At 35.0% G+C, this 22,266-nt stretch overlaps 1 protein-coding gene across 1 annotated transcript in view; it reads right to left on the bottom strand.

The window, feature by feature from the left end:
* LOC149776136 (ATP-dependent RNA helicase DDX54-like) overlaps positions 1 to 22,266 on the bottom strand; it is a 59,568-nt gene that overhangs the window by 10,354 nt on the left and 26,948 nt on the right. Inside the window, exons 8-14 of the mRNA XM_089942406.1 lie at positions 21,898 to 22,081; positions 20,539 to 20,670; positions 15,148 to 15,358; positions 11,713 to 11,850; positions 10,385 to 10,476; positions 6,469 to 6,604; positions 3,522 to 3,595 (exon numbers count right to left, since the gene is read on the bottom strand). Of these exons, the coding sequence (XP_089798532.1) occupies positions 3,522 to 3,595; positions 6,469 to 6,604; positions 10,385 to 10,476; positions 11,713 to 11,850; positions 15,148 to 15,358; positions 20,539 to 20,670; positions 21,898 to 22,081 (967 nt within the window). The remainder of the gene's footprint in view (positions 1 to 3,521; positions 3,596 to 6,468; positions 6,605 to 10,384; positions 10,477 to 11,712; positions 11,851 to 15,147; positions 15,359 to 20,538; positions 20,671 to 21,897; positions 22,082 to 22,266) is intronic.

The following is a 22,266-nucleotide window of genomic DNA, read 5'->3' as shown; positions in this document are numbered from 1 at the left end:
TAATTGTACTGCAAGTACTAGTGAAACATCTTATTCTTCAGGAAATCTCTGAGTGCCAATTAAGGAATTCAGGAAATCTCTGAGTGCCAATTCAGAAATTCAGGAAATCTCTGAGTGCCAAATCAGGAATTCAGGAAATCTCTGAGTGCCAATTCAGGAATTCAGGAAATCTCTGAGTGCCAATTCAGGAATTCAGGAAATCTCTGAGTGCCAATTCAGGAATTCAGGAAATCTCTAAGTGCCAATTCAGGAATTTTAAGTTCACTACAAACTTTGACTTTTCCATAATGAACTCATCCGTGAAACAAAGCTTTTTATTCACCAAGTACTAATTTTGCTTGGTATCACATTTGTGAATGAGTAAGGTAGTTTAATATATTACTTACGTAATAACACTTTTATCAGTGTTCAACTGATCAAATGAAATGAGTTGATCAGAGACATGATCATGACTGCTGGCATTTATGCAGGTAGGATTTTCATGCCTTTTAACTTTTTCTTTTATTCCACCTGTGTTTTGATTTGATACAAAAGACATAATTAATGTAGATCTGCTTGTAACTGATTGCAACAATATGACAAATACGTCTGCAAGTTGGAGATCAAAACATGGTCTGAACATAATGAGGTTGTCATAGAGACACCCACAGACACTCACAGGCACCCACAGACATTGCTGTAATGATAGATTAACATTTTTCACATTTGAATGCATATTGCATTTATGATGAGTACAATGAAACCAAATTAAAAGATAGCTCTAAAACATGAATTTCACTTGACAAAACTTATTTAATTCGTATTTATTAGAGTAGTCAATAGTGACACTGTCATTGATTGAAATTTCATTTAATATTGTTATTTACAGTGTGCTGAGAATTTTGTTGTTGTTGTTATAGGGTTTAATGCCATTTTTCAAGATAGGCTGTACATGGCAGCCAGTATTAATGGTGGAGGAAGAACCCGGGAAAACCCCAGAAAGAACCACAGACCCACAGGTAGCTACTGGCAAGCTTTCTGACATGCCCACATTGACCGAACCCGAGACTCAAACACACACAGACAGAGGTGAGATGGCAGTGATCCGTAACGGCAAGCACTTTAGACCACTTGGCCACTCGGGGCCCCCTGCTGAGAATGTCGTTTGAGCGTATGTGTGTGTGTGTGTGTGATTTGGAATTTTAGCATAGCTTAAACAATGAACGTAGTTTGGAAAGAAAATTTTGCAAAATACATAATTTCTAATTAAAAGTTGAGAATTTCATGAAGTTGATTTAAATTTCCAGGTACACACGGTTTTTGATGATTAAATAAGCAACATTTTAAAGGTTTCATTTACCCAAATTGATATAATTTGCTTCCCATTCAATAAATAGCAGTAAATGTTATTGCAACTTCTAGAAATAAATGGGATTCAGGTACCATAAGCAAGTTCATGAGTTATTCAGATGCAAGTTATTGAGGGATAGGTGTAGTTAAAAACAAATGAAGAACAATTATTAGAAAGATAAACCCGCACAATAAATGTACAATATATAAAATAAAGGTGTGTGTGTGTGTGTGTGATTAGGATTTGTAATGTAGCTGTAACAATTTGTCAGTCATATTGCAATGATGTCTGCAGTGTGGCATTTTATAGTGATGTCTAACACTGGGGCATCATGCCACAGACATGTAGCATGATGTCCCACCCAGTCACATTATCCTGACATCAGGCCAAAGAGTCCTAACACTAACCTCTTAATGCTGAGCACCTAGAGAAGCAGCTGTTAGTACCATTTTTGTAAGTCTTTGGTATGACTTGGCCAGGGTTTGAACCCATGACTTCTGCTTCCGAGGCTGATGCTTTAACCACTAGGCCACCAGAGTGGTTATATATATAACAAAGGTAAAACAGTATAAAAACTTATTGAATCAAAATCTGTTACATAAACTGCATTATTATATGCTAATTTTTTTCTCTGTTTACACTGTCAGAATCAGGCAGTATTTTTCCATATTACATGGCTTCATACTGCATGACACATGTCTAAAAATGGTACTGTTTATTAGGAACTACTCTGTAAACAAACCATGTAAACTCGTGTAGTAGAAGCTTTAGCTTTTGGCTGATTAGATTTGTGAATAAGCTAAACAAGCTGAAAGTAAAGATGATAAATTCACAGTATGGAAAATTTCACAGTCATAAACAAAACTTTCAAACAAGTAAACAAATGGTGGTGATATTCACAATGTCCACAACAAAATGTGAGAGACGCAGTATTGAAAATACCATTCTGATAATTTAAACAGTTATTTAGAAGAAATATTTTTCGCAAATAGAACGGTTCAGACTATATCTATATGGTCTATATAATAGCATATTGAGGCCAACTGCTATCGTATATCTATCAGAGATTTACCATTTTAAAATTCAGACAAAACACTAAATTCAAGAAAAAAAGGGTTTGGTATAAAACTATTAGAGCATCAGAGCCAATCTTGAATTTCCTCAGAATTTACTTTTTTAGTTTTGCCAATATGAATGACATGACCCATGTTATTTGTTCCAAAAGTTGATAGCACCATGAAATTGTACTGTAATTTTGACTATATTTCCAGCTGAAATCACATTCTCCTTTCTGCACTCAAAATGAATTTTTGATACTCAATGATAATTACACTTAAAAGAATTAATATGTTTCACACATTATGATTCCAAGCAAAACAGTAACAGAGGTGCATTTGATTCAATGCTAGTCCACTACTCAAATCACACTGTACAGAACTGACTAAGCTAAAAAAAAAAAAAAATCCAGTCCATCACAGGCAGAAAAGCAATATTTGAGTTCAACCAACAGAAAATCAAAATCCATCCCAGACTAACTGGAAAATTTGTTTCGATTTTCATTCATTCACAATATGACTCTAAATTTCAATTTTAAGTAGATTGAAACAATATTTTTTAAAAAAAACTAATGTCGAGCATGCGACAAAGTTCAAAGGTCACTGGGCAGTGGTATGTGTTTATTAATATCGTTACTGTGTATTGATGAATCTACGGTTGTGTATTTATTTTGGAATACAACATAAATTTGATGACTTTGTTTCTTGTAGTGTATTCTTTTATTATTAAACCATAAGTTGAAAACAAAATGAGCATAAAATAAATAGGTTACTGCATTTGTATGGGAAAATACGACCTTTTCTTATCAGGACTAATACTCCACTCCCAATGTTGTGTAGTATTACTCAGAAAAACTTGTTCATATTTTTCCATAAACATGCTGTAACATATAATTCCCTCAATGATCCTTCTATTATATCAAGACGAATCCTGCACCAATCCATGTATTTAAGGGCTGACATGAACAAAATCTTACAGAACATCGAAAATAAATGAATTCATATTATTACAAACAACGTTACATTATTACAAATATCACAATTATCATCAGTATCATCATCCTCCTCATCTTTCATACATTTTATAGCAATTTTATCAGACACTTCAATGTAAATTTAGTGAAATATTTACTTACCGTATTACCTTTATAAAACTTCAGGGAATTCAAAAGTTTCAATCTCTCTACCTCATCTTCATTGTCAAAATTACCTACAACATTCAAAAATTTGTTTTCCACATGTAGTTGATTTTCAATCTGATTATGGAAAAATGCATGAGGTTTAATTTCCAAGATTTGCATCCTATAATCTTCCATTAGCTTTGGTTACAAATCAGCAGCATGATTTGTTCAAGGACTAGTGAATACTGACTGTGTTTCTGGCTTGATTTGTTCAAGGACTGATATTGACTTGGACTAGTGAATATCGACTGTGTTTCTGGCTTGATCTGAGATCTGATTTAAGTAGGAAATAAGTATTTTTATTTACTATGCAGGCAACAGGCACATATAATCACAATTAATATAATGATTATTTTAATTTACAATTACAGGTAGTGGTGTATTCATGGTTCCCACGCTTTTCTAAAGATAAATTTCCAGGTCCTTTCCAGGGTTTTTCCAGGATGAAATTACTTTATTCAAGATTCACATATGACCATTACTGAATGGAACTAAAGAAAATTTTAGATTATAAAAGATATTTTCTAAATCTAAAGATGTTTCTCTTTCAAGACTCTCCAAAAACATCGAAGTCAGGAAAGATGCTCATGTACAAAACCACAAAATGTATCACATGAAACAAGTTTGATTATGTTCCTATAAATTGACATGTAAAGTCATTTCAATATACAGAATAAAAATTCAAACCTTATTTTGCTGCTTTATGTTGTTACGTGGGGACAACATAATGAACATAAATTATGTTTTGTTTCCTTTCAAACCTTTAACTCTAAAGAATTCTAAAGAATTCTATAGAAATATATATATATATATATATATATATGTGCATCTCATAGAAAGTAATATTTCCTATTAAAGTATATATATAAAAAACCGCAAATAATTAGAATCTTGTCTTGTAATGAAAAGAGTTAACCCTGAATTTATCTGTGCCAATAAAATCCCAAACATGATTTTTCAAAAAACCTTATCTCCTTAAAACAATCTGGTTAAAAATCCATCATTTAAAAAACATTTTCAAAAGGGTTGCTTTAAATTTTTACAAAAAGACCATCAAATTATATACTGCTGTATAAACAAAGACGAATTTTCTGTAAAATCAACTTGTCTTCTTGTAATTCATTAAACCAGTCCCCAAACCTGTATTGATACAGGGGCTCATATCGTTTTTCAATATATAATACAATGGATGACAATTTCTCATTTCAGCTCTGAGATTCAATTATTTGGACTACAAATTTGGCTTAAAACAAATAGCAGTGCGCTTTCTAATCCAAGTTTCCTCCGAATATTCCCACACACTTTTTCATATTTGGATATTTAGGTGAGGGTGTGGGGTCACTGCAACTGCAAATCGTAAATTTGGAATTTGCTGCCACCGTGCGGTAGCGACATATAGTAGTTGCTTACCAGCGGGCCCAGAAAATTGAAACTTATGTGATATCAACTCATACCTGCATGAAATCAATAGGAAAATGATTTATTTTCTCACAAATGGCAAGTATTATAATCATTATGTCTTTAATCCGCTGACAGACAAGACAAAACTATGGCTTAGATGAAACCTGACCCGGTACTCACCATTTGCATTACTAGTCACGACATCACAAATCTCAAATGACGACATCAGAAGTCCAATAGTCATGTGATATCAGCAACAAATTCCTTTATAATGTTGTTGTACAGAAATTCAATTATATTAAATGAAAGTCAGATACTTTTTATAAAAACCAGCAATCTGGCCAGTCTGATGTCAACGTGATAGTCACATGATACAACAAAACTCCAGAAGTTGTTCTCGGAATATATAAATATGGAAAATTTTGTGTTCTTTCATTTTTGTATTTTTATTACAACCAGTATACGACTTTCATTTAATATATAAATATTTTTTTTTACAACAGTTGAAAATGTGGGTTGTTAGATTTGTGTAGTCTTGCAACTAGCAATGCAAATCACGAGTACAATGTCAAATTTCATCAACGCTGTAGTTTTATCTTGTCTTTCAGCAGATTAAAGACATAATGATTTTAAGACTCACAATTTCTGAGAAAATAAGTAATTTTCATATCGACTTCATGTATGTATCACTTGATCTAAAAATGATTAAAGTTTGCTAAGCCATCTGGTAAACGGCTATGCTTCGCCACCACCATGTTGGCCTCTTGTGATGCTAGACTGGTTTTCATACCTTCCATGTAAGGAGAGGATAGACTTTGAAAATAAAAGTCTACTAGATGAATCTAATACACTGGATGTTTGGATTGACTCAGTATATATGTTTATTGCAAGCAACCAAATGATCCATACTGCACCCTCCGAATATTCTGGTGAGAACTTGATAAATTTAACTCAAGATGAGTTTAGTTACGTCTCAATTACATGATTGTTTCGAGCATCAAGTGGTGAAAAAAATTCCAAGGGTTTTCCCGACTTTCATCTGCATGATGGCAGATCTGAGTCCATGCACTTTGTCAGGATTAATTAGTAGAACAAACAACATAGATCCCAATCTGCTTGTGCATTTTGCAACAGCAGATCGGGGTTTATATTGTTTGCAGTGGACCCATCATATGACACACATAGTTTCATATTTCATTTATTATTTCCATTAATCAGCAAGTCATGAGATGCTTAAAATCTTGCTCTTTGTTTATAAAAAAAAAACAAGTGTGAAAGTTTCTGAATTATCATAATCTTTTATTGATCAGGACTCTAAAAATTTCGAAATCATGCAACAATCATGACTCTCAAAAACAGATATTATGTATCAATCATGACTCTCAAAAACAGATATTATGTATCAATCATGACTCTCAAAAACAGATATCATGTATTGATCAGGACTCCCAAAAATGAGAAATCTCTAAACAATTAGAAACCATGTATAAAAAACACTTACGAAAGATGGGATGTACTCCAAGGTGAGCCCCAGTTTTGTCCATCTGTTTTGCTCTCTTTATTGATTCTAGTGCCGACGCTGGACGTGATTTGAGATACTGCTTCATAGCATTCTCACATACCTTCTGCATGGTTTGCTAAACGAGGGAGATAAAAACAAGTAAACTGTGAGACAAATTTTCCAAAATGTTCACTAGAATATCTTTAAAACTGATGTACTTTTCAAAATGTCTACAAGAATATCTTTAAAATTGATGTACTTTTCAAAACGTCTACAAGAATATCTTTAAAACTGATGTCCTTTACAAAAAGTCTACAAGAATATCATTAAAATTAATTTTCTTTACAAAAAGTCTAGAAGAATACCTTTAAAATTGATGTACTTTTTGAAAAAGTCTACAAGGATATCTTTAAAATTGATGTACTTTTTCAAAAAGTGTACAAGAATACCTTTAAAATTGATGCATTTCAAGTGTTGTATGTTATTATGATAATTAAATTCATTAGAAACCTTCTGTGCTTGGGTTTTGGGTAAAGAACCCCATAGTAAAAACTAAAAGAAAAGTTCTGTACAAATGAATAGTATCTCAAATAGTAGGGTAAATAACAGTATCTCAAATAATAGGGTAAATAACATAATAGTATCTCAAATAGTAGGGTAAATAACTTAACAGTATCTCAATTAATAGGGTAAATAACATAATAGTATCTCAAATAGTAGGGTAAATAACAGTATCTCAAATAGTAGGGTAAATAACATAATAGTATCTCAAATAATAGGGTAAATAACATAATAGTATCTCAAATAGTAGGGTAAATAACATAATATCTCAAATAGTAGGGCAAATAGCAATTATTAATTCCACAGACCCATGTATCCAGTGCTGCTTGATCCCAAGACCAAATCCCAAGAATCACATAATAATTCTAAAACCATGGTGCACATATATGTTCATAAATTCGATGGTTTGTTTTCTGTTTTGGTGTTCTTTGACACCTACACAACTGATATGTCATGCTGAATCAAATAAAGTGTGGTGCCAATGGACATGCCACAGTAACTGATAAAGGCTGACCTAATGGTGAGAGTGCAACCTGTACCATCATGATTTAGAAACAAAATCTTACCAAGTTTATACATGGAGCCACAAGACATGCACATAGCTTGATTAATTTCCTATATCACATGTATTCACTCATGAATGCCTATTTTCAAAAGGGAAATTCTGAAATGTGGATGGACATAGTGAAAAAAAGATAACCTTTCTCTTTCTCTTTCTCAGTAATCACTATCATATTATCAATAAATGTTATTGAGTGAATGGACAAAACAAAACATGCATTTTGGATAGGGGCCCCGAGTGGCAAAGTGGTCTAAAGCACTCTCCGTTACGGATCACTGCCATCTCACCTATGTCTATATGTTTTCAAGTCTTGGATTCGGCTAATGTGGGTATGTGAGAAACCTTGCCAGTAGCTTCTCATGGGTCGGTGGTTCTTACTGGGGTTTTCCCGGGTTCTTCTTCCACCATTAATACTGGCTGCCATGTATAGCCTATCGTGTGCTGAAAAATGGTCTTGAACCCTACAATAACAACAACAACAGCATTTTGGATATTTTTCTTGTAAAACCTGTTACCTCCAAAGACAGATAATGGCATCAAATGCCATGAAAAATTTTATAAAAAAATTAATACCTGGGACCAAGCAACAATGTGCCATTTTGCCTTGCTAAAAGTCTCGGACCAAGTTACAATATGCTTATCTGCCAATGAAAAAAGCCATGGAGCAAGATACAATGTGCCTATTTGCCTTGCTAAAATTCTGTGACCAAGGTACAATGTGCCAGTTTACCAAAATAAAAGTGACCAAGCAACAAGAAGCCTATCTGCCATGCTGAAAGTCTGGGACCAAGCTACAATGTGCCCATCTGCCATGCAAACAGCCTGAGACCAAGATACAATATGCCTATCTGCCATGATATAAGCCATGGACTAAGCCACAATATGCCTAATTACCTTGCTAAAAGTCTGGTGTCTGGGACCAAGCTATAATGTGCCTATTTGTCATGCTGAAAGTCATGGACCATACTACAATGCGCCTATTTGTCATGCTAAATGTCAGGGACCAAGCTAAAATGTGCTTTTTCACCATGCTAAAAACCAAGGACCATGCTACAATATGTCTATCTAGCATGTGAAAAGCCATGGATCAAGCCACAATGTTTTCTTTTATTGCCATGATGAAAGTAATGAACCAAGTGACAAAATTCCAATCTGCCATGCTGAAAGAGTGGGACCAAGCAATCAGGGTTTGGACAACCCTGAAGTCATTATTTTTAAGGACTTTTCAAGATTTTACCTTTATTTTAAAGCTTATTTTTCCCAAATAAAATACCAACATACCAAGCCATGTCACTAGCTTGATACTGCTGGCATATTGTTTCCAATGAACAGCAATGATGGTGTTAAGTTACAGTTCTCAAAGTCCATAATATTTCTGCTTTTAAAACATCATCCTGTCTTGTACAATTATCAATAATGTCTGAATGTGCCTATTTGCAATGCTAAAAACCAAAGACTAAGCTATATGGTGTTCTTTACTATGCTAAATGTCATGGAACAAGCTACAACATGTCTTTTACCATGTTTTAAGTCATGGAACAAGCTACAACATGTCCTTCCACCATACTAACAGTCATGGAACATGCTACGTGTCCTTCCACCATGCTAAAAGTAATGGAACAAGCTACATGTCCTTTAATATGCTAAGAACCAAGCTACAAGGTGTCCTTTACCGTGCTAATAATCATGGAAGAAGCTACAAGGTGTCCTTTTACCATGCTAAAGCCATGGAACAGCTACAACATGTCCTTTCACCATGCTAAAAGTCATGGAACAAGCTATAAGGTGTCCTTTCACCATGCTAGAAGTCATGGAACAAGCTACAACATGTCCTTTCACCATGCTACAAGTCATGGAACAAGCTACAAGGTATCCTTTACCATGCTAAAAGTCATGGAACAAGCTACAAAGTGTCCTTTACCATGCTAATAGTCATGGAACAAGCTACAAAGTGCCCTTTACCATGCTAAGAAACAAGCTACAAGGTGTCCTTTCACCATACTAACAGTCATGGAACATGCTACATGTCCTTCCACCATGCTAAAAGTAATGGAACAAGCTACATGTCCTTTACCATGCTAAGAACCAAGCTACAAGGTGTCCTTTACCATGCTAATAATCATGGAACAAGCTACAAGGTGTCCTTTTACCATGCTAAAGCCATGGAACAAGCTACAACATGTCCTTTCACCATGCTAAAAGTCATGGAACAAGCTATAAAGTGTCCTTTCACCATGCTAGAAGTCATGGAACAAGCTACAACATGTCCTTTCACCATGCTACAAGTCATGGAACAAGCTACAAGGTGTCTTTTGCCATGCTAACAGTCATGGAACAAGCTACAAGGTGTCCTTTACCATGCTAGCAGTCATAGAACAAGCTACAAGGTGTCCTTTCACCATGCTACAAGTCATGGAACAAGCTACAAGGTGTCTTTTGCCATGCTAACAGTCATGGAATATGATACAATGTGACTTTCTGTCATCCTAAGAGCTATGGACCATACTAGAATATTTATTTTACCATCTTAAAAGCCAGGGACCAAGCTACAATGTATTTATTTGCCACAATAAAACCAGGGCCTAACCTAAAATGTGCCCATCTACTGTGCTAGAAGTCTGGAACCATGCTTCAATATGCCTATTTACCATGCTAGAAGTCAGGAATCAACCCACAATTTGCCTATGGACCATGCTTCAATGTGCCTATTTACCATGCTAGAAGTCAGGAATCAACTTACAATGTGCTTATATGCCAGTATACTATTATACTATTAGCAAATAGTATACTTACAAGCTCTGATGATTCTGCCATCCATATCCGTAATTTTCCTTCCATGTCATCTATTACAGACTGTGGAACTCCACCATATAACCCATCAGAATCTGAATAAAAAAACACAACATATTATCACCTAACTGTAATTTGAAACCAACTATGTGAATTAATTGCTACTGGTGGGGAACTCATTCTCATAACAGTGTTCACTGGACTCCATGGAAATCACTTGTTCATTGGAAGAGATGATAGTATTTATTTGACTTTACCATGGAATTTACTTGTTCATTGGAAGAGATGATAGTACTCATTTTTGATTTTACCATGGAATTTACTTGTTCATTGGAAAAGTTGATAGTACTCATTTTTGATTTTACCATGGAATTTACTTGTTCATTGGAAAAGTTGATAGTACTCATTTTTGATTTTACCATGGAAATCACTTGTTCATTGGAAAAGTTGACAGTATTCATTTGATTTTACCATGGAATTTACTTGTTCATTGGAAAAGTTGATAGTACTCATTTTTGATTTTACCATGGAATTTACTTGTTCATTGGAAAAGTTGATAGTACTTATTTGATTTTACCATGGAATTTACTTGTTCATTGGAAGAGATGATAGTATTTATTTGACTTTGCCATGGAATTCAATTGCTTATTGGAAGAGGTGAAAGTGTTCATTTGACTCTGCCATGGAATCCAATGTCTTCCGAAGGGTTAAGTACATAATGCAAAGACCTTTTTCCATTATCCAACTGTCTTTAAGCAGCATGTGTGTTTATTTATTGGTTTCAACACAATCATGGCTGAAAATGAAATTGAAATGGAGGCTAAATCCATTTTCCAGAATGACATTGAAACACTCCAACCTGGCCTGATTTAGGCAGGTACATAACTTGTGATCCTTAGATTACAAGTCTAATGTTCTACCAAATGAGCTACGAGGTATCCCCCTTCAAACAGCACAAACGTTGTACAGCACAAAAAAAGCCTCGACAAAGAAAAGAAAAACATACAGATACAATGCGATCCTAATTATCAAGTATACTTATTTTGAAATTAACTGGCCATTGATGTTTAGTCAAAACACATAAACATTTACTTCTTTGTGAGAAGACTTTGATCTTACCTCGGTCTTCAGTAGAAACAGAACTCCAGTACCGTGAAGAATAATTAAAAAATCTAAATTTTATTTGGTCCTGATCTTAATATTGCGAGACTTTACTAAAGTTAAAATAAAATAATACTGTGACTTTCATTTTCTCCTTTTTTATTCTAAACTTTTTAAAAAAATTGACAATTGGTGAAATTCATATATATTTTGATCTGCTCCTCCCATACCTTTAACCTCCTGCTGGTCAGGTGTGACTGGCTTTAGTGGCCTTCCCAGAAAAAGGTGAAGGTCAAGCAGGTATGCAACCTCATCCTGGGCAATCAATGAATAGGCTGTTCCACAGCGTCCAGCTCGGGCAACTCGACCTGGGAAAAGGAACAGGTGAAAGATTTATTAAATCTAAAAATTAATTTTTTTAAAGACAATAAAATATTGCCAATTTATGGGCCTAATTCCCAAATGTCTGGACAATACATATTAGCAGAGTTTGCCAAATTCTTGTTTGCAAATGTATACGATTTACAAAAGCCATACAAATTTGATGACGGCTAATCTAATAAATTCAGGCAAGTGGGATCTAAACCTTCTTTTTCATCTACAATTTTAGTTTTCTTTTTCTTCCTTACAAAAAAGGCATCTGCTCCCCCCACCAATGATGTAGATTTAAAAGGAATATCACTGATGCTAAAATTTTTAAAATGTTACAATTTATCATACTTTAGGGGCATACTGTTATTGGGTACCATGAAAAAAATTCTTTATCTTGACAGTAAATGGTAGATTAAATCACCTTCATGGTCAAGCATTAAGTAACCCTGCAATTTGATTTGAAAAACGCATGCAAAAGCTATTTTAGTTTCTTTAACAAACACTGTTTGATAGGCATAATCATTTGTATCATAAATCATATAGATCTAAATCAATGGAGGCTGTTTGCATTCAATTTTATTCCATTTAATTTAAGTCTACTTCAGAAAGAATGTACTGCCTGGTAGGATGCGGAGGCATTCCCTCCCATCTGCTGGGGTGATCTAGTCACCATTAGCTCCTGACCAGTTTTATTAACTTTGTAACTCATCAGAAGGAATTGGTCTTGCCGATTCATTTTTTAAAGAGCAATAAGACTTCTTTGGCTGATTGTCAACCTGACTCTGCTGGACATGTTCCAAAAGAAACCAATCTTTGCACTGAAAATTGGTTCTAAATTAAGCAATCAATTAATAAGAGCTAGGTTTTCAAGTAAAAACCCAGGTTTTACAGTTAAAACATTTGCAAACAAAGCACTAGATTGTGGGACTGTTCACTGCAACTACTGCATGAGAATATATAAATCTAAAATATTTAGAAGCACATTTACAAACTTCTAATACAATCAAAGGTAAGAGGTCATTATAATAATACAAAATATTATTATTTACTCCCCTGCCATCTTTGTAAGTAAGACTAAAAGGGAATTCTGAGTAAGAACATAGGAAACACCTGAGATATGTGTAAAAAGGATACCCAAACCTGAACATGACATAAACTGTGTTCATTAACAGATAACAGAAAGCATCCAATCTAATCAAGTTCTCTAGTAGTAACATTATTGAAAACTTTATTGGATATACCAATTACATACTCTACAGCCGGTAGGGATCAACATCTCTATTCCGACTGAGGTCCAGGCATTTTTCAAGCTGGAACTCAAGCTCACTTGACTGCAGTTTTTGCAGCACAATACACAGAACCTACACTCACCATGCATATTTCTAGTCCAGCCATGTGTTCCTCTGACCTAATTAACGTACTGATGAATTGGGCTAATTATCCAAGTATCCAAGATCAGTCACATGACAATATCTGTCAGTCAGCTCATGACGAGGCAACCTTTGCTGCCTAATTAATTTTATCCCATTTAAAGTAGATATCAGATATGCTGTACACTATGGGTATCAATTTTAGTAGCTTTGCAAACTATGACATTTTTAGCTATATTTAAATTTGTGGACTGGAAAAAGGTTGTATCTGTTTCACTAGTAGTAGCAACCTTCACTAGGTTGTTAAATATTTGGTTTGTAGCAAACATAAAATCGACAAGATTTTGTACCATTGCAACCAAATTGGTGTTTTTTTTTGACTTTTGGAAATCTGGACAGAGACCCCATGATTATAGGGTTCATGATACTGTGGTTTATTTCCTATTCTCATGGTTTTACAATCTGAACATCTGAAACCAGGCAGAATTAAAAGAAAACTAATTTCCTTTTTTAAGTAATGGAAGAAAATGGAGAAACCCACATTTTTCCAGAGTCAAACAAGAGCACGATGAATGGCATATCATAAGCCACCCCATATTTAACAGTTGTCTGTGAAGGCACTTGAAAAATACAGTTGACTCTGGAGATTACTGACCAATGAATCTCAATGACATTGATGCAGGGTCAAGTTATGTAATCTTGAACCAAACCAAATGTTCAAAAACCATGATTTCTTATCTGACTTACCATGACCACAACATCTGATCTTACACCCCAACAAAATGTATAGGTCCTTTCATTACCATAAGTGCAAGTCATCCACAAAGCTCGGTTAAAACTCACTCTAAAACAAGGTATACTGCACAAGTCATTTTTCTTTCAGCCAAAATGACCTGACCTTTGACCTTTTGACTCCAAAATCAAGGCATATCTTAAGTCAGAACTCTCCACAATTTTGGTCCAGAAGTGAAGTTATTATGCAAAAAGAATTTATTTATTTTTGAGTCACAGTGATCTCTATTTTTGATTTCCAAGTCAAATGACTTCTTTCTTACCCAATGTACAAGCAATAAGCAAACATTGCTGATGGTACTTAGGCAAAACCAGCTTTCTTTCTTTAAGTCACAGTAACCTTGATCTTCAGCTTTTTAACTCCCAAATCAACACTTTCCTCCTTTACCAAAGCACAAGCCATCCAAAAAGTTTGATCGAGATCTGTGATGTAAGATCTTATTGTGTGGAAACCATTTTTCTTGTCTCAGTCAGTGATCTTAGCCTTTGAACTGACCTTTCCATCCCCAAATCAATAGGCTTCTTCTTTACCCCATGTGCAATGCATAGCAGGAGTATACAAATGTAATTGTCTTTAATAGAGTCTTAAAACATACTGGAATACGCTGTAGCATTGTGCCTTAAAATTAGACACTGCAGAATGACTCACAAGTTTTTTGTTTGTTTAGTAAGTGCTTTACATTTAAACTGCTTTACTCACTGATTTAAATTCCACAAGTAACTCATTTAATTTAAAAAAAGGTACAGCTTACAAAACGATCCATCAAATCAGTCACATCTTGCATGCAATCACAAAAGCCAAAATCGCCACAAAATCCATGTGAAAGTCACCGACCACTGCGACTTAAAATATTATTATTACTACTATATTTATTAGTATTATTACATTTTTTACTATTAATACTACATATATTATTATTATTACTATTACCACATTTCAGCTATCATTTTTTGTGTTATTATTTGTTATTTATGATAGCAATCTCTGTACAAGTCATGATAAAGTTGTTGAGCACCAAAAATTTGGTGTCATATAAATATACGAACAGAAAAGCAATTTCTGCACCTGGCTAACAGACAACACTAAAAGTTACTACCTGAAAAGAAACATCTTATTAAAAAATGACATACCCACTCTGTGAAGGAAGAGTTTTGGTTTTGCAGGAAAGTGGAAGTTGATGACATTGTCTAGTAGTGGTATATCAATTCCTCTAGCTGCCAGGTCTGTGACAATCATTACCATGGCTCGCTTGTGCTGAAACTTTGCCAAGTTGATCTTCCTCGCTGCCTGGTCCAGAGAGCTGTAGATATAAGTTGAGGAAATGTCTGCTTTTTGTAGAATCTAAAAATGGACAGAAAGACAAACAAATATTGGTCCAGTTTCATATATTATCTCCTTTAGAGAAAGTTCTTCATATTTCATCATATAAATATCTAAATATATTACCATAAAGCAGTGTCGTCTGCCTGGTTATCCACTATATTACCATAAAGCAGTGTCATCTGCCTGGTTATCCACAGCCCCATCTAGCCACCCAACTGAAGGTGTGTGTTAAAAAGTATCTATTTATGAAGCTGCACCTCTGACATGATATACCCCAATTTTCATGCACATATATTGGTCACCTTAATTCTCTATGTTAAATGCTGCTGGTACAGTGACATTGCACACTTACAGGTCACCTTAAATCATATGCCAAAGTTCCAGTTTTCTATCTTAAACGTTACTGGTGGATTGACAATGCACACTTACAGATGACCTTAAATCATATGCCAAGTTCCAATTCTCTATCTTAAACGCTGCTGATGGAGTGACATTGCACATCATCTTATATCATATGCCAAGGATCCGACCTCAATCTTAAACGCTGCTGATGGAGTGACATTGCACATCATCTTATATCATATGCCAAGGATCCGATCTCAATCTTAAACATTGCTGACAGAGTGAAATTGCACATGCATTCTTTGACTTGTATGGTTATGTCCTTCTTTCCTGCCTTAACCAGTAGGAATGATCTTTGATATCCACAATGGAATTTTCTATGTAGATAGTTCTTTGTTGATTGACTATTGATCAAAATCTATTGTTGAAAATGAAACCAAACTGCACCATTATTCTGACTGAGCCTTTGGAACAAAACTATGCTATATTCTCACTTATATGTTGACTTCAACTGCAATGTGCACAGACCCCAATCTGCTGTCACATAATGCACCAGCAGATATGGGTTTGTGCAGTTTGTTTTGAGTAATTAGTAGAACAAATAACAAAGACCCTGATTTGCAGGCACATTGTGCTAAAGCAGATTAGGATCCTTGTTTTTTGCAGTTTAACTCAACTTATAAGCAAGTAGATATGGTACATGTGGCTCATTCACCCATCAGCAAGCAAGTCTTAACTGCTTTAGTGGCAGTGGGTCAGACTGAGACAATTTGGGCTAAACAAAGACCCAGACTAGGTTCCCTGGATATGTTGAAATTGGACAAGTCAAAAAGATCCTTGTTGCTGCCAACATAGTTTCTTCCATGATTTAAGATCATGGATGATATTCCCTGGTTGCAACAGAGGGTATCTTTTTTATCTCAAAGAGGAAAAGAAAGAAGTTAGCCAGTTAAGGCAAGGTGGCTGAAAGTTTGTATGTGTTTCTATAATATTTTTAACTCTTGGTACATGAATGTGTCTATACTAATTGTAGATTTTATTCATGGCTATAAATTGTAAAGATCATTTATAGTCAAGATATTAGAAAGTGAATGTTTGCACATGGTTATAAAATTCTATTTTAAGATATTTAGAGTGTAGATTGCATAGGATCTAAAAATAGTTGTTGATTAGGTGTTTATGACCATTATTAATAATAATATCAAGACCTGTTTATGAATTTGGGGTTATTTCCCATTGACTGGGTTACGTCAGGTGGGTTCTTAGAAGAATTAAGTTATTTACCATTGGTAAGATCACATGAATAGGTATTTTGAAATATTAGACTGAGTAGTAAGATCTGTCACTTGGCATATATCAAACATAAAGATATAATGGACTCATGAAGGTGCATACAAGGAGAGAACTGAGCAATCAGATTCATTCCTATTTTGGATTCATTGCTATTTCTGCAGATGTGTTTAACATTGTATTTAGATAATATGAGGAGACATATGCTAGGATTCTTTACTGAAATTACAAAGTGCTCATTTGACTAGAACATTATTCTGGAACTAATGTGAATTATTCAAAGGAATTCTTACAATGCCATTGTGATATGTACATTCAAGGATCTGAAATTCATTAAGAACATTTGATTTTTTGGACTTAAATATAACAGTTTAGGATTATTTTGGTCTCGGTTCATAATACTGTAAGTTCCTCATTTTCATTTATTACTTTAATAATTAAACTATTGTTAAGTTTTACAAAACTTGTTGGTTTTGCTTCTTCTTGTTACTTAGCTTATGACCGTAACAGAGTCATGTGACATATTTAACATGAACCTAATCTTTGCCTTTAAAGTGGAGAGCTGTCTGTCAGAATCCTCTGGACAAAGTGCCAAACTCTTTTTCAGACGGGTCAGTTTTGGTTTTATAACTGATTGAAAGGTATATGCCCATATTTTCTCCATGCTGATTCAGAGTGTGTCTAAAGTCCATGCCTCTGGGCCTGGCAATGGAAAGATGAAAGACAGCAGTTTGTTGTTTCAACTCATCATACGCAGGTCTAGGATCAGTTGGCCCCATAGGGTGTAGGCTTAAAGGTAGATAGTGCAAATCATGCAGCTGGCCTCTCCTTTATGACCAAGACATTGAAAATGTCCACAATGTGAAAATTTTATATAATATTGGGCACACTAAACAAAGGTACACCCATACCAAGATGCAAAGGTCCAGTGATTTTGTCCCCCACTGTTTGAAGAGGTAGGTCACACCGACCAAACTGACATTTCCCAAATCTGAAAATTTGGTGACTGAACAAACCGTAATTTCCAGTTGTAGCCTCTAAAGGTATTCATGCCACTAGCCACTCCCTATCTAGCCATGGAAGAGTTTGATTTTGTTTGAGATTGTAATCTGGTGATCTAAATGACCTGAAATCAGGCAATACTGTGCCAGAAGAGCCATCTCCAGAGGATGCATGTGAAATAGATGCACTGCTACAGTGTGCTGGATGAGAAATTCCCTCCCATAAATGAACATTCTCCAATGTACAAATGATACTGTCTATTGATTTGGAAGGAAGACACACCAGGCTGATATGAGTTACAAACTCCATACCTAGATGAACAAAATGTTGAGAAGAGATGAAATCCTACTTCTCCACATTGACTGTCCACACAAATATACGAATAAGGTATAGAAGGTTGATCTTATCATGAACCAACAACAAGCTTACAGAATGTGTTTGGAGTATATTTTCCATGGACTGCTATCACTGTAGTGAATGTCATTCTAAAGTGGGATATGCTGCATTCCAATATCTTGGTGAAGGCCAAATGGCTGAGACTGAGGCTGAATGGAATGGCACAGAATTGGTACACTACCTTGTGTAGCCAAAGGAAACATATTTGCCTGATACTGTCTGAAAGGGAATATGGAATGGCAGGAGGATTGGAGAATAAACCTTATTTTCTCACCTCCTACCAGCCTGCCCACAGTAGTAACAAACATTTCCAACAATATATTGCTTAGACATAAAAAGAATGCAATCTTTCTGGTGCCGATCATCCCTTCCCTGGAAGACCTGTTGATGGGGTGTTGCAGAGAAATGGTCTTGCACAGAGCTGAAGGGGTTTTCCCATCTCCTCTGCTCGACCCCCAAGGAAGCAATCAAAGGGTGGGAGCAAGGGTTGCAGCATGATGGAGCTAAAGATATCACCGTAGTGCATTTCTTCTTATCAAGACAAGGTTACAAGCACCTGTTATGGTATTCACCATCAAATAAACAGCAGCCCTACCGACTACATATGCAATATGACATACTGATTCTATGCATGGTCACTTCCAGGGTTCTTGGTTAAGCAAAAGATTGTCAGATCTGTTAGGATGAGTAGGGAGGAAGTGAACACACCATTCCTGACCAACTTAGCTGTGGCATTAAAGACTTGTCTGTCCGCTCTGTAACTGAGTGAAAGTAGACAGGTTAAAGGCAATAATGTCCTTGTCTAGGCTAGGTACATCCAAATACTGTGAAACATTTTGATGGGTTCCAATTTTTGGAGTTTTCATGACTGAACAAGACCATTAATTTCAAGTCGAAATGAAATATCAACATTCGCCCCCCTCCTCTAATATGCAACAGAAAGGCATCACCTGCTTCTTTCTTGTTTTAATACCATGGCTATCTATAGTACTAGGAATGTGTAATGTACATTTGGATCAATACACAAATGACAAGGAACACTAAAACTATGCTGGGAATATGCAATGTACATTTGGAAAAGTACATGAATGACAAGGAACATAAAAAACTAAATAATTACCAATTTTTTCTAGTAAAATATATTTCTTCAATAATTCTTACCCAATCAGGATACCAGAGGAGAGCTACTACCACCTCAGAAATCCAGCCCCCTCCCTCCCGGGCTAAGATTTTTACCTAAATGCTAAAAATTATCTGCCCACCTAGGGCAGCATGTAAAGAATGTATATAAAAAATGGACATCTATCATAAAGGATACTTATGCAATATGCACACCCTATATAAGCTGTACCTAGCCATAAAGAAAAACTCCATATAAAGGATGCCAGTATAATAATGACACCTCCATATAAAACATGCCTGTGCATAAAGGACACCTACACATAACACGTACTGCCCAAAATAAACATCTCCATAAAAGGTAAGCATGTACTTAAAGGAATACCCAAAATAAAGGATGCATATCCATAAAGGACACCTCCATATTTAGGATACATATCCATATAGGACACATCTACAGTAAAATACTCAAATAGATACCCTTGACATAAAAGTCACCTGTTTAACATGGGCAGCATATGCAGTTGTTCATAAAAATGACAGTGTATTGTGGTGATAACTGATTATTGTGAAAATTCATGTGATGAATCGTTATTGCACACTTCTTCCCTTTTTGAAGGACAGATGATTTTGGGACATAGTGCATTAAATGATTAAAAATATTTGAAGGAAAGATGTTTTGTGGGCATAGTACATTAACTGATTAAAACATGTTTTATATTAAGGATACACGGGTTGTTGTAAAGGAAAGTAATATACATCTCCATCTACACGTAAAGATACTGAGAGTTTGTCAGGTTCGTTAATAGAACGATGTAACTGACTAAATATTAATACACTAATTAAACTGAACTGATTGATGAAACAATAACATCAACTTACACACTATGTATGTTCCGAATTTTATATACAAAATGGAATATGACAACTGATATTCAAATAGTCAATTGTGACACAGTGTATTTGTGGACACACACTGATATTTTAACCATACAACTGTAGGAGACATATAAGAAACAAGCAACTGTCAGACTTTCAAAATACTCTACCATATGTAAGTATTCCACATGATGTTTTGTGGCAGCAAAGACTACTGTCTGCTCTGATGATGGGATCACATGAAGCAGCAAGTGTAGAAGTATGGTCACTTTGTCCTCTCCTCGACAATGGAAGAAAGATGACTGAAGCAAGAAAATATAAATTGTACTCAAGCTTGAAAAAAATGAAAAATAAAATACAACAAATAAAAACACAATATAAACTGTCAGTTCCATTGCAGAACTTGCCCTAACATTATTGGGCAAGTGAAATTTCATGTAAGTAGCCCAAGTTTTGCATAGATTATTTAAATCTGATTATACTACATCATCCTTTTCCAGTCTAATAGGTCAAAACTGGAACTGTCACATTCTAGACATTCAAACTTTACTAGCTTGCTGTTTTATATCAACTTTTTACATGTATTTAGGGTGGCCAGGCAAAACCCAAAATGATTACAGTACAATGTGTCTTTGAAAATTAAAACTTTGCGAGCACCCACACTACAGCCATGACCAAGGGGTGGTAACTCTTGCCATTATTATTATGTACATTTCACTAATACTACCAAATTCACAATGTTATATATAAATCGATATTCAAAACTTACAATCATTGTAAATTTTAATAAACCTGAAGTTTTTACACTTGCAAATGGTCCGAGCAAACATCATACTTAACTCTCACACCTCATCACTATCTAAGTAAGTATTTTTCAAACTCAAAGCTAGGTAAAAATCAGCCTAATCATGCTATCGATGGTGTAAAAGATAGATGTACATACTGACAGATAACTGGCAGACAAACAAATCACAACTCTTTGGATGGTGACATTGACTGGAAATAAAACTCAAAATTCCTTCTACTAGTAGCATGGTGGGTATTAGTTGAAGATAATATTGTTGCCACATTGTGTTTTAACATACATAAGTGCCAAGTGATGATGAAGGCTTTTCTTAAATTAACCAAATAGATATATAAAAAAATCAAATGAAAAAGAATGCATGTAAATTTTTGAATTATAATATTTTCTGCTAAATACTACCTAAGGACTATTGCATTTTGTTGCATATAACATGGGCGAATTACCCCACCCATCAAATGCCAGACATACCAACCGGTGCATCTAACAGTAAGTCCAGTTCATCCAGTATACCTATGTTACTATAAGATTGTGGAAAATGATAAATGGATAGTGGATGACAATGATAGAACAGACGGCCTACTATCCTCAATGGTCCTGTCAAAAACATTAAATGGATAGTGGATGACAATTATAAAACAGAGGGATTGCCATCCTGAATGGCACTGTGGAGAAAAAAATGTATGAAAAACTAAGAAATTACAAACACTATAGTACTTGTGCATACCTTAAGTTGATCACTCAGTTTTGCGTCCACATCAAGTCTGATAAGTGTTGGGTCTTGTAGTCCCGCCTTAGCAAAGTCTACTAGGAGCCGAGGCAATGTTGCAGAAAATAGCAAAGTCTGGCGTGACTCGGGCAATCGATATAAAATCTCTGTCAGTTGCTCTTGGAAGCCCATTTCAAATAATCTGAAATAAAATGTTTCTTTCATGATTTCATATACCAAATATACTTGCTTATACTCACTGAATCATACTGCAGTAAGGTGTTGATTTCATATACCAAATATACTCGCTTATACTCACTGAATCATACTCAAGAAAGGTGTTGATTTCATATACCAAATATACTCGCTTATACTCACTGAATCATC

The sequence above is a fragment of the Sinohyriopsis cumingii genome, chromosome 18, assembly GCF_028554795.1.
Source record: "Sinohyriopsis cumingii isolate HCF-2022 chromosome 18, ASM2855479v2, whole genome shotgun sequence".
Taxonomy (NCBI): Eukaryota; Metazoa; Mollusca; class Bivalvia; order Unionida; family Unionidae; genus Sinohyriopsis; species Sinohyriopsis cumingii.
Note: the sequence above shows the minus strand (reverse complement) of the source record. Positions and strands in the feature narration are given on the sequence as shown.